The sequence below is a fragment of the Magnolia sinica genome, chromosome 16 (genome assembly GCF_029962835.1).
Source record: "Magnolia sinica isolate HGM2019 chromosome 16, MsV1, whole genome shotgun sequence".
In the NCBI taxonomy this organism is placed as follows: Eukaryota; Viridiplantae; Streptophyta; class Magnoliopsida; order Magnoliales; family Magnoliaceae; genus Magnolia; species Magnolia sinica.
In genome coordinates, this window is record NC_080588.1 from 73,322,852 (window position 1) to 73,337,846 (window position 14,995).

At 39.5% G+C, this 14,995-nt stretch overlaps 1 protein-coding gene and 1 long non-coding RNA gene across 2 annotated transcripts; both read right to left on the reverse strand.

Moving 5' to 3' along the window:
* Nucleotides 1-4,568: 4,568 nt before the first annotated feature.
* On the reverse strand, nt 4,569-6,176 carry LOC131228687 (uncharacterized). Its single transcript, XR_009163063.1, has 2 exons — nt 5,139-6,176; nt 4,569-4,842 (listed from the first exon to the last, which is right to left on the reverse strand). It is a non-coding gene; the product is annotated as an uncharacterized LOC131228687 (long non-coding RNA).
* A 6,335-nt stretch (nt 6,177-12,511) lies between these two features.
* Nucleotides 12,512-13,906, reverse strand: LOC131229076 (uncharacterized). The gene is made up of 3 exons (XM_058224937.1): nt 13,719-13,906; nt 13,111-13,244; nt 12,512-12,814 (listed from the first exon to the last, which is right to left on the reverse strand). Exons 1-3 carry the CDS (start codon nt 13,889-13,891, stop codon nt 12,735-12,737), a joined length of 387 nt encoding a protein of 128 aa, XP_058080920.1. The 5' UTR covers nt 13,892-13,906; the 3' UTR covers nt 12,512-12,734.
* Nucleotides 13,907-14,995: the final 1,089 nt, after the last annotated feature.

The window sequence follows — 14,995 nt, forward strand, 5'->3', positions numbered from 1 at the left end:
TTGAGCGCTCTTACCGTTTCGAGCTTAAAGATCCTCAAATCATGAACATAGCTCCTTCCTGGAATAGCAATGGCAGGCATGGGGTTGGTCTTTATACTTAACCCATCCCCACTCAATCCAAGTCGAGCCAACAACAATCATATAAATGTGATCATCCCCAACCCAACCAAAATGTGCTCAACCTGAACCCAACCAAAATTTACATTGGGTTAGTCTTTGTCAACCCAAACCAAACCAGAGGACCTTGACCAACTGACCTGATCACAGGTTGGGTTGATTCGAATCAAGTTGGTACCCTAGGTCCAGATTTTTGAGTCCAAGCTGATTCGAACCAACGACTTTGACTGGCTCAGGCTAGGCCAATGGCCAGGGTCCAGCCCTCTATAACCAAATTCAAGAATTATTCATATTGATTAATTTGGGCCCACATCCAAGGGCCGGGAGAAGAGATGATTATACCCAGTCAAAACCAAAGCCTAACCTTCCTCACGTAATATCGTAAAATCAAGCTTATTCATCACCTGAGCCTCATGTATGTATTAAAAAGAAAAGAAAAAAAGATGAGAAAAATGGGACTCCGATGGTCAGTGGCCAACACTTTTTAGTAGGCCCAGTCACCAAACGGGATTGTATTCAAAGCCCAACAAACATCAAAGCAAGGGAAAGCGCCAATGTCCAACATAAGGAATTGGTCACATCTACCAGGTGCAGCCCAAATGATAGTATCTTTTGGCTCAGAAACCCTGCGGATTCAACCGCTGTGTAGGCCACAATGCAGAACGCACATCAACTGTCTCGAGATCTGCCATAGAACTAACATGGCAGCCAAGGAACAATGGTTCCTCGAGCGTAGCTGGCAAAATGGCATCAAAATAGGTACGGAAATAAAATACAGGCAATCATTGTAAGTTCCGGTTCAATACACTTTGAACAGAAAAGGAGGAAAAACAAATGAATAAATAAATAAAGGCAACATGCATGTGATGGTACGAATAAAAGTGGGAATAATTCACAAGTATTCTTATTTTTTTAAAATCAGCTAATTTTCACAGCTTTTACTAAATTAAACTCTAATTCAATATCAAAATTACCCCTCAATGAGAAGTTGTCCATGGAAATTTAAAGATGTTTGCGTCCATATATATAGCAGGTTCGTTTCTACATTTCCTTTGCGCTCCAGGCACTAGTAAATTAATGAAGTTGTCCACGTAAATTATTTGGTCATTTATCAGATTAGAAGATATTTATTGGATGAATAAAAATATGTAACGACCTTATCTTAACAAACAAGTGGTCCACGAATTAGAGGTTAGGATTGCACAACAATGTAAAATTAGCTTTGAGCCCAGCATTTTGTAAGGCCCCGATGCCAAACCTCTGCCATACACGCATCTGAGGCAAGACGATAAAGAGTACAATCGAAATAAGACACTCATCATAGCCTTGTGCCATCTTTCATCAAATCCATGCATCATGTTTGACATATGACATACGAAAATCAGCCGGATCCAAAATACAATGAGCCCCATTGCATGAATTTAGATGTTTTAAGCACAACCATAAACTGTTCTCGTTAGTGTGGCACACTCAAAAAAAGTCTTTATCAGGATGAACTTTTATATGTACGGTGAACATAAGGCAGTGCATTTTACATATACAACATGGTGCCCGGCACTCTTAAAACAGACTTTGTACAGTTGCATAGAAAATTTCCCATAACCCACCTGGTGGGGTCCACCTTATATATATAAAATGCACTCTGTCCATACGGTTTATCCTTGATTCTTAGACCTGGGGCAAGAAATAAGCAAGATCCACAACTCAGGTGGGCCACACCACATTGTTCATTTGGGATACCATATACCAATATGATCGTCTGGGGCCACCAAGTTTGGCATCTTCCATCAAACATGTTAATTAGGTGCAACGACCAAGATGAAGTGAAAATACATCCTCACAGAGACAATAGGGCAATTTCACATGGTTCCCGTCGGTGTGACCCATCAAAGGTTACTATGAGACTGATATTTTCTATTGGGATTGTAAATACTGATTCTCACCTGATGGAACTTGAGTGGATATTTTTTTTTTTGTGTTGATTAGCACATAAAACGTGGTGGACCACACACAGCTTGGGCGTTTTAAGCAGTTGCATAAAAGTAGTGGTGTTGTCACGATTCAGGTTAGAATAGTCTTTAAAAAATGCCACAAGTAAGACATAAAACACGAAGCCGTTTGGACCAACAGGATCCGAGGCCCTGTGGCTAAAAATCAGTTGAGTCTCACAGGGAACAATGGGGATTAAACACCAGAGGGGACCATCGTACACCATTTCATGCACGTGGACGATCCAAGCCATCCACCAATTAAGTGCCCTCACGTAGACTCAGTTGCACAACAATCTGGGCCGCCCGTTCACAAGGAGAGCTACACTAATGTAAATTTATGTATAAACAGCTAAGGCAACTTTCTAACAACGTGACAATTTTACTAGGGTACATGCTTAATTTATTACTTTGGCATCTCTACAAGATTCAAGCCAGGTATGGCTTGGATTCTGCATAGGTGGTGCATAGGTGCGTCTCCTCGTAGAATTCCCTAGAACCATTAGTTGATGCTTGCTATCCAATCAATGACTCAGAAAGAACAGCCAATATTAACTTATAATAATATTTTTGATTGAAGAAATGACTGTCAAGTGCTTAGCACGGTGCATTTTACCAACATATATAAAAGGTTAAAATTGAAAATTAAACTAAAAAAATAATTAAACTTTGGGTGTATACTAATGCATATAGATGCGCATTAGATCGTCAGTGTTTTTTTCTTCCCACGTCTCGAGTCCTCATTTTTCAAGTCTAATATAAATTAATCATCTCTACTAAAAAATTCACCCTCCACTCGACTCTATGGATGGGTGGGAACCACCAATTTCTTCTTTTGAAAAGTTGGTCCACGGAGGCCTGCAGTGTATTCATATATAGTTGGTCCAATTGTATAGTTACCAGAAGCTCTACCCATTGGATATGCTCACAGAAAAATCTAGATACGTTCCTTTTATTTGAAGATGCCTGCAGCTGACAGGCTATCTATGACACGTCCATGCTTGTGTAGATGCGTCATAGTATTTTGTAATAGAGTGTACACAGTAGCATGTCCCGATGCAGGATACACAACATCCTTCCAACAATAAAAAATTGCATTACGATGAAAATCATTAAGAAAAGCATAATACCTTACCCACAACACACTCTACTGCCCATGCAATGGTTGAAAGAATCCACGGAAACCCTCCTGCAAAACATCAAGCTGAAACCTTTTGTGTTGAAGAATTCTCCACGTTGTCTAATGCAATGCAATTGGAAAGCAAGTCGATCCTCAGCTACCATCCAGCTGCTATCCCGCTCGTGAAATCAACCCAGGTTTCCAGCGCTGTTCTTCATCAGTATCAACATATCCAGCAATGCTTCTGTTTATCATTTGCCTCCACTCAACCAACACCCCTTCATTACAAGAGAAAGTCATCACCTACAGGGAAGGTACCACTTAACTTGTGGTGCGATACCATCATACGTGCAACTTGATTATGGACCATCAGCCACCATGACCATAACCTGGCACATGAATCAGGCCGGTCTGGTCATCAGGTAGGTAGGCAGTTGGAATCATTGGATTACCAATGGTATAAACCTAAAGGTTTAGGCCACCTAGTGATTGGATCAGCCCAATTTTACCATAATGGTTGATTTTCATGTTATGGCCCATTCATTTTATGGTAGTGATTTCTGACAAATGGCATGTTGGTGTGGAAAGATGGTAGGGTACCACAAGTTAGTGGCATTGGTTGCCTGTAGGTGATCAGTTCCCACATCCCAAATCAAACTGGTAAAAGCACCTACCCCCCCACAACCCACACAACTTAAATGGAACCAGAATAATACGTGCTACAAAAGATAAAAACATTTACAATGACATTACATGCCACAAGCAACAAAGTCCTGCAATGTTCTTGACATCTAAATAGGAAAAAGAAAGGAACACAGTGTAACAAGAAAGAACAAGGATTGACAATGCCAGAACCATAATAAGAAGGGAATTTGATCGTACTGACCTTGAAGATGGTCATCAACCACTGTCGCTGAACATGTTAACCATGCAATGTTATGAGTTCCTTGCTTTTGTTGCAGGACGAAAATTTTAACATTCTCTGTGCGAAGATGCTTGCATCAATAATTGTATGCAAAGATGCAACATGCATTATAAGTTCTTGCCTCAATTGTTTTTCTGCTAGAAATATCACATTCTATCCATTGCATTGGAATCATTTTACTGAGATTTTAAGGAGATAACAAAGATAGCTGCATCAATAATTGTATGCAAAGATGCAACATGCATTATAAGTTCTTGCCTCAATTGTTTTTCTGCTAGAAATATCACATTCTATCCATTACATTGGAATCATTTTACTGAGATTTTAAGGAGATAACAAAGATAGCTGCATCAATAATTGTATGCAAAGATGCAACATGCATTATAAGTTCTTGCCTCAATTGTTTTTCTGCTAGAAATATCACATTCTATCCATTGCATTGGAATCATTTTACTGAGATTTTAAGGAGATAACAAAGATAGCTGCAGCTTACAGTTTATATATTAGAAATGCACATCCTACAATCATATCCCACAAGGAAAAAAAAAAGAAAAAGAAAGAAGAAGAACAGATTCTTTTTAAATCATCAACGCATTGAAAGCTAGACACAATAGCTGATTTATACTTTCCAGAGAAGTTTGCAGCAAAAGATCCCAGAAGTATGACATACTCATCTACAAAGTTAACCCAATCTGCAGTTGGGAACAGATCTGAGTTGAATACCTTCAAATTAAAATGATTTTTTTGAGGAATTATTTTCCTGATTGTTGAAGAAAATGGGTACATTATTTTGAGCAATTACTGAGACCACCTTTAAACAAAAAAAAAAAAAGTTCAATTGGCAAGAAAGCAGAGCAACTGATGAAATCTGCAGTTTTCCATTCCCTCATGATTCAATGTTAGTTTTTTGATATCCATGAATTCATTCATCAATCTAATCAACCTAGTTATTAAATAATTATTAAAAAAAGGAGCTTGGTGGAAATACCTCATTTCATAGAAAACAATCCGTATCAATGGCAGTAGAGAGTGATTAATTCGCCTTTGCAGTTCGTCTGCCTAATTGAAGATGTTGGTTGCTGTATGGGTGTACTCGTCATGTCGGAATTGAGAGAATTCAAGATGAAAATAAAAAGAAAGAAGCAGCGACACCGTAGGGAAGATGCCGGGGCAAAAGAGCCCCATGCCATCTCCCCTAAAAACCAAAAAAAGGGATTTTATTAGGGTTTTTGACCTGCCATACAAGCGCACCTGTCATGGCAAAGGTCTGGTAACAAATTCATCACTAGCTAACTTTCCTAAGATCCATCTCTTACAACTCCATCTCGATCACACTACCCTTTGATTTACAGCCATTAACCACAATTCTACAATACCGATCGCAAGGGTTGTGTAAAGATCTGGCAACAAACACAACTTAGATAGATAAAGAGAAGAATCTTTCCATCAGGCGCGCAGATCCAACCTGTTAAAAAAAAAATCGTCTTCGTCCTTTTCAAATCGCTTCAAATCCTGATGATCCGAGAACGAGGAGTTTCCTGCAAGAGAAAAGCGACACAGAAAAAGAAAACAAAAGAAAACAAAAGAAAATCGGCAAAATCAGTCAAATTGTAGATCAGCAGGCCAACTCCACGAATCAGCAAGAGCAGTCGGTATTTCTCCTAAATTCGGTTGATCTGCCGCGAAAAATCGATCTGACGGATGGAAACCTCTCTGACAGAAAGAACAAGAACTAGAAAAATATATATGTTGGAAAGTAGATAAGAGAAGGAAAGGAAAGGAAAGGCTGGGAGACATGCGGACGATGAGAGAGGGAGCATAAATATACTGAAACCCTAGTGTTGGGAGCTGAAGATCAACGGTTATTATATCACCACGTGGAGACGAACTAAGGCGGTTGTTGGCAAATCAACGGCCAAAATTTCTCCATGGACATCTGTCAGATTCCGTAAGTATCACGTGGTTACGCAGGGTTATCGAACCGGCTCTGCTGGGTCACGTGCAACACGTCGAGCAACAGAATAGGCGCTCGGAGCCTCGGAATATACGGCACGACGTGGCCTGTGGGCACACCGTGATCCATGTGTTTTATCCACGCCCATCGTCTCTTTCGCCAAGTTATTTTAAGGCACACAATGAAAACAGTAGAAATTGATCACACCCGTCAAAACTTATTAAGATTGCAGAAGTTTTGGAGCAAGCTTATATTTAAGTTATCTTCGTCCACTCTGCGTGACCGTATTAATGAGTTAGTTGTCAAATAAAACATCGGAAATTTTCAACGGAGGCTTTAAATCTCCCATTCTTTTTCATGATGTTCACTTGGGCTTTGGATATGTAAAAAAGAACGGAAAATAGGTGCTAGAAACTGATTGGCTACTCCCTAGCCGATAGTCGGTACTCCGTGGGCCTCATGATGATGTGTGTTTCATTCATTCTGTTCATTCATTTTTACAGATTATTTTAGGGCTTGATCCCAAAAAGGAGAGGGATATAAATCTCAGATGGACCACATCACAGGAAAACAATAGTGATTAGATATCCACCATTAAAATTATCTCAAGTCTCACTGTACTGTTTATTTGACATCTAATCTATTAATTAGATCATAAAGACCCATATGAATAGAAAAAACAAAGATCAGCTTGATCTAGAAAGTTTTTGGCCTAGAAGAGTTTTTAATGGTCAATGTTTATTCAACGCTATTGCCTAAAATGTGGTTCACTTGACATTGGCATGTACCTCATATTTTTTTTTTTTTGGTTATAAAAGGACCTAGAAAAAGACAGAAGGCATAGATGAAACACATATATCATGGGCACCATGAGCACAGACCATCGGCCATTGGCTGGTGGTAGGGAGAGTAGCCAATCCGTTTCCCGTAAGGCTTGGCCACGTCATGCCTCAGTCCAGGAATTCGGATTCGTATTGAGTTACTCACTGAGCTCTTATCGTACCGAGTAAACTCTGCTGGCCTACAGTGTATGTCTATTGTTTATCCACATCCTCTGTCCGTTTCTCCGGCTCATTTTAGGGGTTGAACCCAAAATGGAAGCTTGTACGAAGCTCTATAGGATCATGCCACATGAAACAGTGGAAATAATGATTTTAACCGTTGAAACCTTACTAGGCCCCATAGTGATGCTTATTTGTCATCCAACTTTCTAATATGATTACACAAACATGGTTGAATGGAAGATACAAATATAAGCTTGATCCAAAACTCCTATTCCCCCAAGAAATTTCAATGGCAGACATTCAATTCACACTATTTCCCGTGACGTGGTCCATTTTAACTTTTTATATGCTTCATTTTTACTATAAGGCCCTAAAATCATTTGGTAAAATGTACGGACAGATGGGATGAAATTAATAAATTATAATAAACCCCACAGAATCTACTCGTACGCCTAGCGTACTGGGTTACTCAGTACGCAATCCGCTTCCCAGAGGGAGGGGACGCGGATTTCCCGCGCAGGGATTCTGTGTGGGCCCAGTTAAATGTTTGTGAGAAATCTACCTCCTCTATCTGTTTTTTAAGCCCATTTCATGACATGAGAGCAAAAATGAGGAGGATCCAAAACTCAAGTGGGCCACACTAGAGAAAACAGTGGAGATTTGGTGACCACCGTTGAAACATTTATATAGCCATAAAAGTTTTGTAACATTCTAATTTCTCGATGTTTTCACTTTATCTGAAATAAATGACCTTATAAACAGTTTAGACGGCACATAAACAGCAAAGTGGAGCCTAGGAAGGTATCAACGGTCGGCATTCTTTTCCCCACTTTTTCATCTCCTATGGCCCCACTTGAGTTTTGGATACTTCTCATTTTTTGTAGCACGTGTTAAAATGAGGTCGATAATTGAATGGACGGGTTTGATTTCTCACAAATATCACAGTAGGCGCCAACCAGAATCCTTGGCGCAGGGACTCCCCGCGGTAGGCTTCGGCAGGAAATCCACGTCCAGAGGGACACGATGTGAATTTTGTACCGCCGTTGTTGTTGGAAGCTCAGGAAACCAAAGGCTGTAGGGGGGCTCACCAAGAGTCATGCTACGGTGTGAATTAAAAAAATGAGATCTGTCCTATGGTCATTGGAGTATGGAAATAGATGCCATTGAAACCTTTCAAGGGCTGTCATGATGCTTCCTGGCTATCTTGTTCATAAAGTGGTTCCATCATGGTAAAGGGAAAACACATGTCAACATGGTTCAAAACTCGTGTGCTTAAAAAGTCTCAATGGTAGATCCTCGATGTTTCTTGTGTTGTAGTCCATAAGTTTCCAATCTGCCTTATTTTTGAGCTTTGTGCGCCAGCATTAGCTGGCTTAATGGATGGAGAGGATGGCCATCACAGTTATCATCTCTGGTAATGTGTCACAAAGAGTTCTCAGCCCAATAACTAAGGAGTCATTTGGTGCCATGGATTTAGGGGATTTGAGAGGATTTCAAATCCTTTAATATGTTTGACATCATAAAGAAATCCGCGTTTCAAATCCAAAATATTTCTCAGGTTTGAAATAAAGCTTAGGTTACAATTAAAATCTTTTCAAGAGTTTCATGTGTAACATGTGTGTCACTAGCCTACTAATCTATTAGGCATATGACCTAGTGATGATATCCCAAAATAATTAGATTATCAATTACATCATTATAATATTTTTAATAAAAAAAATTTTGCCATCCAAACACTATCTATGTAAATCAACAATTAAAATTCATTAGTTAATCGCTTAGATATGATCCTACGCTTGTATCCCATCTAAGACTTAAAATTTCATCATTTTCAGACAAAATATATATTTTAATGGGCTTATTACAACCATTGTGTCAAACATTGCATACATACATTAATTAAATATATTAAAGTTAATTTAGTAATTAAATTCTAACCCTTGTAAATATACTACTTTTGGATTAGGGATTCTGAATCCAAGGTGTCAAACACAATGGAATGACTCCGCATCAGTTCTCCAAATCTACGCTCCCAAACATACTCCAAGTTTCAAAGGCCATAAATAATGCAGGTAGGTCTGCAAACTCAATTTTATGTTGATTGGCACAACTCGATTCAAGTTGGGGTGTCAAAGTCCTTGACTTGGTTTCAGGTTGAAAAATACACCCTAATTTAAAATCAAGCTGTATTCATGTTGAGCAAATTTGGGTTAGGTTAGGAATAATCAGATAGTGTAAGGTTCAGTGAGGATAGGTTTGAACTAACCTGAGTCGTGTTGAATATAAAGGAATTTAGGTTCAGCAGAGGTGGGGCAACTTAGGAATTTGGATTGGGTTGGCTTGTAAGTTGGGTCCTCTTGAGGTGAGGTTGGGCTCAAGGACTTAAACCTGCCAAATTTACATCCTTAATTCTAAGGCGGTGCAGGAATGGAATTTGTTTATCGACATCTACAATATATATTATATACAACGTGAGTAGTGTCTGGACATTATTGCTTATGTAATTTGGGAAAACTTTTGAATTCTAAGTTTGGGGTTTTTTCAAGAAATTGAATGAGGGGCTGCTATCCAACGGACAGCACCTCAGATTTTACGCATTTTAAGGCCAGCCAACACCTTATGTTTATCTTAGGAGCCTCTCCCGGTGCTGGCTGTGCTTATTTTCTGTTGACGATTTCGAACAAGCTCCAGTGACAAATTTCATGGATGCATGGGCGTTACTTTCCCTGACGTGGGCAGAATGACTGCATGTGGATGAGTAGGGTCCATTTGGTACACTCAATGTTTGTACCGGGCCTTAAAATCAACACAATTCAACGTTCAAGTGGGCTGCACCATGGAAAACAATGGCAATGGCTGCACCACCAGTGGTCTGTTATATTCCATCCAATCCACTCATATGATGTTACACACGTGGAGGAATGGATTCCTACAGTAGCTGGCCCATTGGGCTTTTAGGATTAGCCAACTTGTGGCCAGCATTGTGCTGGAGAATCAGGCTCGAGGCTTATAATTGATCAAGCCCGTTTTTCAGTTGGCCTGAGTTTGAACTGTGTACAATAGCACGCTTGGCCCAATTGAGCCCATTTAAGGTTTGGCAGGCAAATCGGCAGTAAAAATCCTCATTTACTCATATTATGTGAATAGTGAAAAGGACTAGCCTCCACTCCCCTTCCTCCTCCTACCACACCAACCCTCAGGCTCGAGCCTATCATAAACATTTCGGGTAGGACTTGGGCTAGACTATTTAGGCAAGTCATGGGACAGGGCCAAGCTAAGAATGTTGTTAAATAATAGATGATGTGCTTAGAATTCAAATCTTATGTTTGAGAGCTTGTATTGAAAGGATATTGGAATTCTTTAGTATATTCACAATACTTGAATTTGAATAATTAAATTAAATTTCACATTCCAAATTAGTGTTATATATATATATATATATATATATATATATATATAGCGGAACGCTCACCTGCGAACCAGGTCGTACTGGCTACATACGAACTTTTTTGAGAACTCTTTTTTGAGAACTCATCATATCTGATGAGTCTAGAAAATCTGAACGGTCCACATGAAGCAGAACCTCGTGAAACCCCCTAATACCAATTTTTACTTTGAATCAAAACTTCAGTGGGCCATGAAAATTTCAAACAATTTCTTCCCTTGATTTGAATTTCTCTTTTCTATGGCCCAACAGAATCTTAGATCAGGGTGAAAATTCAGTTCTTAAGGTTTCACGGGATTCCGCATCTTATGAACCGTTCGGATTCAACACCCATAACACGTGTACAAAGATGCGCACGTGCCTAGGTGCGCATGCCCCCCCTCTCTCTCTATATATAAAATATTTGATAGAATGATTGTAACAAGCACATTAGAATATATACTTTAGCCCAAAAAAGAAATTCTAAGCCCCATGGCCAACAAATGTAAGGATTACAAACACATGATTTATTGGCTTTTTTAACCCTCCATTCAAATGTCCAACATTTAGATTGTTTACATCATTCTATTGATGTGATTTTATTGTTGTAATGATGTAATTTTATTGTTGTAGAGTATCATCAGCATGCCCTGTCCAGTGAATTAGCACCTTTATTACATATGCGTATAAGGAAGCAAAAAGGTAATTTCCTTGGATTACTATTAAATCTTTGGGTTAAGATTTCGAATATACACCAAAAAGATAAATATGAAATACCTCAGATTTCGTTTTCCTCCGTATCGAAAGTTGCCAAACTTAAAAAAATCCAAGTTGCCAAGCATTTAAAAAGCAGCTATTTCGATTGAAATACACCGATTTACCACCAAATGCAAGGTGCCAAACGGGTGAAAATGGTGTGTGAACATTGCTATATGAGCCTAACTAGTGCTTCAATGGAATTTTAAGTCAATAGGTTGGATTACACTCCTGCATTAGTTCCTCACCGTTCTCAACTGGGGTCACTCACCAATTGTATATACGGCCTAAGTCATATGGTAGTCTAGACCATCCATATCATTGGCACAGTTGTAAGTTGTATATTATCCAAAATTCGCAAAAAGACAACAAAATTAACCATGCCTATTTTTATTTTTGAATTTGGAGCACACAATATGTTACCTTAATCATCCACCTTGAAAGTTATCAATTGGATGGTGAAGATAATCAATCCGACTTTAGAGATACGTTTCATCCCACTCATATAATGGACGTTGAAATGGATATTGGCCATCCAAAGAAAATCTAATATTGAAAACATCACAACATCGATATGATGCAACGCATGAAGAGATGCTTTACTATGCATTAACGTAGTTGCTCTATTAAATTAAAAAAAAATAAAAAAAATGAGTAAACAAGGCCTTATGCATTGAAAGCCCGTAAGACTAGGACAATTGTAACGTTGGGATTGTTAATAGAAAATCATGAAATGCTTTGGTTTTTTTATAAAAAAATAAAATAAAATTTAAAACCATCTCTCTCACGATCGTCCAAGTCTGGCGTGTCCCGTGTCTGGGTCTTCTGGCCCATGATTGTTATGCATGGCCCCGGTTTGAGTCATAAAATCCAGGCTATTAAGCGTGCCAATCATCCATGATACAGACAAAAAATGACCTTAAAGCAGGCCAACTTGGGATTGGGACCCATGCTAATAAGCAGGCTTACATTTTAGGCCAGGGTCCAGCCTCGGGCCTAGTATTTCAGCCCGAGCCTGGCCCAGCTCGAAAGCTGAACATGCCAGCCGTGGACCGTCTTAAATCTTTATTTCAGACCAGTGTAACCAAATACCAGGATGTGGTTGCTACCAAAATATTAAAAAGTCCTCATAGCTCCATTCACACATGCCATACAAGGTGTGCGGGTGTCCGATTACGCAAAATCCATGGCCAAAGGGATCCATTCATTAATTAGATTCCCAGTAGTAAGAAAAAAGATTTTTTTTTTTTTTGCCCCTCCATAAGTGGATGAGAACGTTTGTACCAACGATTTCCTTCATACATTTCTCATTTCACTCACCTTCCTACTACATACTAATAACCATTTACCAAGTTTCCTACAAGCATCAGCAAACTTTATTTCTAAACTGAGTTGGGACTCTAAAACACTTATATAGAAGCCGAAACTGGTAAGAGATGATATTCTTTAGGATTTGGCCATTTTTTGAGGCTGATGCCTGCCTTTCTCCTTCTCCTTTACTTCACTGCCCTGTGACTTGTCGTATTCTTCAAACAGGAATCGTCGTGAACATGATAGTACAACAACAGTCAGTCCCATGTCCTATGAATAAAGGAGAGCCTAACAAAAAAAACATACCATATTAGAAAAAGGGGATTAGGTATTGCCTCTGCCTGGACCAAGACCGCTCCGCCCATCTGAGTAGGAATTTTTTATGAATCGTACCAGCAAAGCATGTTTGAAGGTTGTTCAATATTCTAGCACGCTGTCTAAATGTCAAGGGCAAAGAGATCTCGACCCAAGCTGAGTAAGTATCCATAATCCAATCCACATCCCATCTTACCGGGATGTTTTTCATGTATGTCCTCTCCTTCCTCTCGCTTCCGAAAGGCCTGATTTCCTCCATAGACACCTCCAAACCCTTCTTCATCCGACCGCGTTGAATAGCCCTCACCGAACGATTGTGACATCACGTCCCTATATTAATAATGATTATTAATAACAATACTAATAGCGAAAAAATTATAATTTTAATTTTCAGATGAAACATCCCACGTTATTAGTGGAACCACAAGAACCTCATTACCCCGATTCGGCTCAGTCATGCAAGCTCATGCCTAAGTGAGATCTTGAAGCATCAGAACTACACCGCCCATCAAGTGCACTGCCTCATGTTCAAGATTTCAGTCGGTCCAAAAAAATAAAATAATTAAAAAAGGTCACGTCATAACGAGGACGGTTAGTTGTACATGGGCCCACCTTGGTAATTATATGCCATCCAATTCATTCATATGACTGCTCAGAAAGCGATTAGTCATACAATCTGCGTACCTATGAATATAGTCTATCTGGGATCATACCATTTTAGATTTCTCTATTTTGGGTAAGGTTTTGACTGTCCACGAAAAAGTAAGAAAAAGAAAATGAAATTAGGAGGTGTTTGTTAATTACCCGTTATCTGGGTGTTCTTTTTTGTTATTCTCCATCTCTTCTTCTCTGTTTCCTTGTTGTGATGATTTTGACCTTACTTTGACATAAGCCGTCTCCCGACAGGCGGACCGCTGAAATGGTGACCGTACACGAGGATGCAATTGAAGACGAGCTAGACGAATTGCAAGTAGCATGGTTGGCGTGGCTGTGATATTTATACCTATTAACTGGAGTAGAACAGAGAGAACGGAGTATTGTAATGTAAGACTCTCGAGAAAGAAAGATTTGTCTTATCCTTTTATAGTTCTCTTGAAGCTACACGTGTGCAAGTGGCAATACGTGGCGATATGTTAGGCAATACGTGTTGCCTTTTGGTGCTGCTACGCGTTTGACGGGAGGAGTTGCTTGCTATGCGCTGGCACTGACTCCTCCCTCTAAAGCAGCTGACAGAGGATTGTGACCCTTCCGGCAACGGATGCGGATTTAGTGGTGACTCCAGTAGTAATGATGACCAGTCTTCGTGACGTATGCTTTCTATCTACGCCATTCATACTTTTTACCACTTAATTTTAAGGTATTAGCCCAAAATTAGAACTTATTCGAATTTTAATTAGACCACACCACATGAAACAACGAGGATATATGAGGGTCTATCGTATTGGTAATTTGCCATCTAACATATTCATGACCCTACACAGACGTGGATCGGGTTAAATTACAAATATCGGTCTCATTTATAACTTATGTGGTCCTAAGAAGATTTCAACAGTAAGCGTTTATTTCCCTCTATTTCTTTATATTTCATTATGCTTTGGTCCACTTCAGCTTTGGATATGCTTCAATTTGAACTTACCATGATGTATGACTGAAGCATATCAAAGCTCAAGACCACACCAAGGGAGATGTTATATATGGGAAAATCTGGCCTGACTTGTCCTAAATTGAAGTTAGCTTGGCTTGGCCACATCTCTGAATGAGTCAACCGAACTCCATTCAAGGTCCGGTTGGGAAGACGAGCGGCTGCATCAAGTACTTCAACAAGCAAGATAGTAAAGTTACACAGCTGATCCGCGGCACGGTATCAGCTCATCTAGACGATAAGTTGAGATAGTGTCTAGCTACCAAGTTTTTTGTTGTAGAGCTTTCACATCATCCTGGAACCCAAAAAAAGTCATTACACCTCAGCTCTACCGTTGACCCCAACTACATCCCGGTCTGCGAGCAAGTACGCCTCGGCCTATCCATAGGCTCAAATCATTTTAGGTTGGACTCAAACTCTCTCTCTCTCTCTCTCTCTC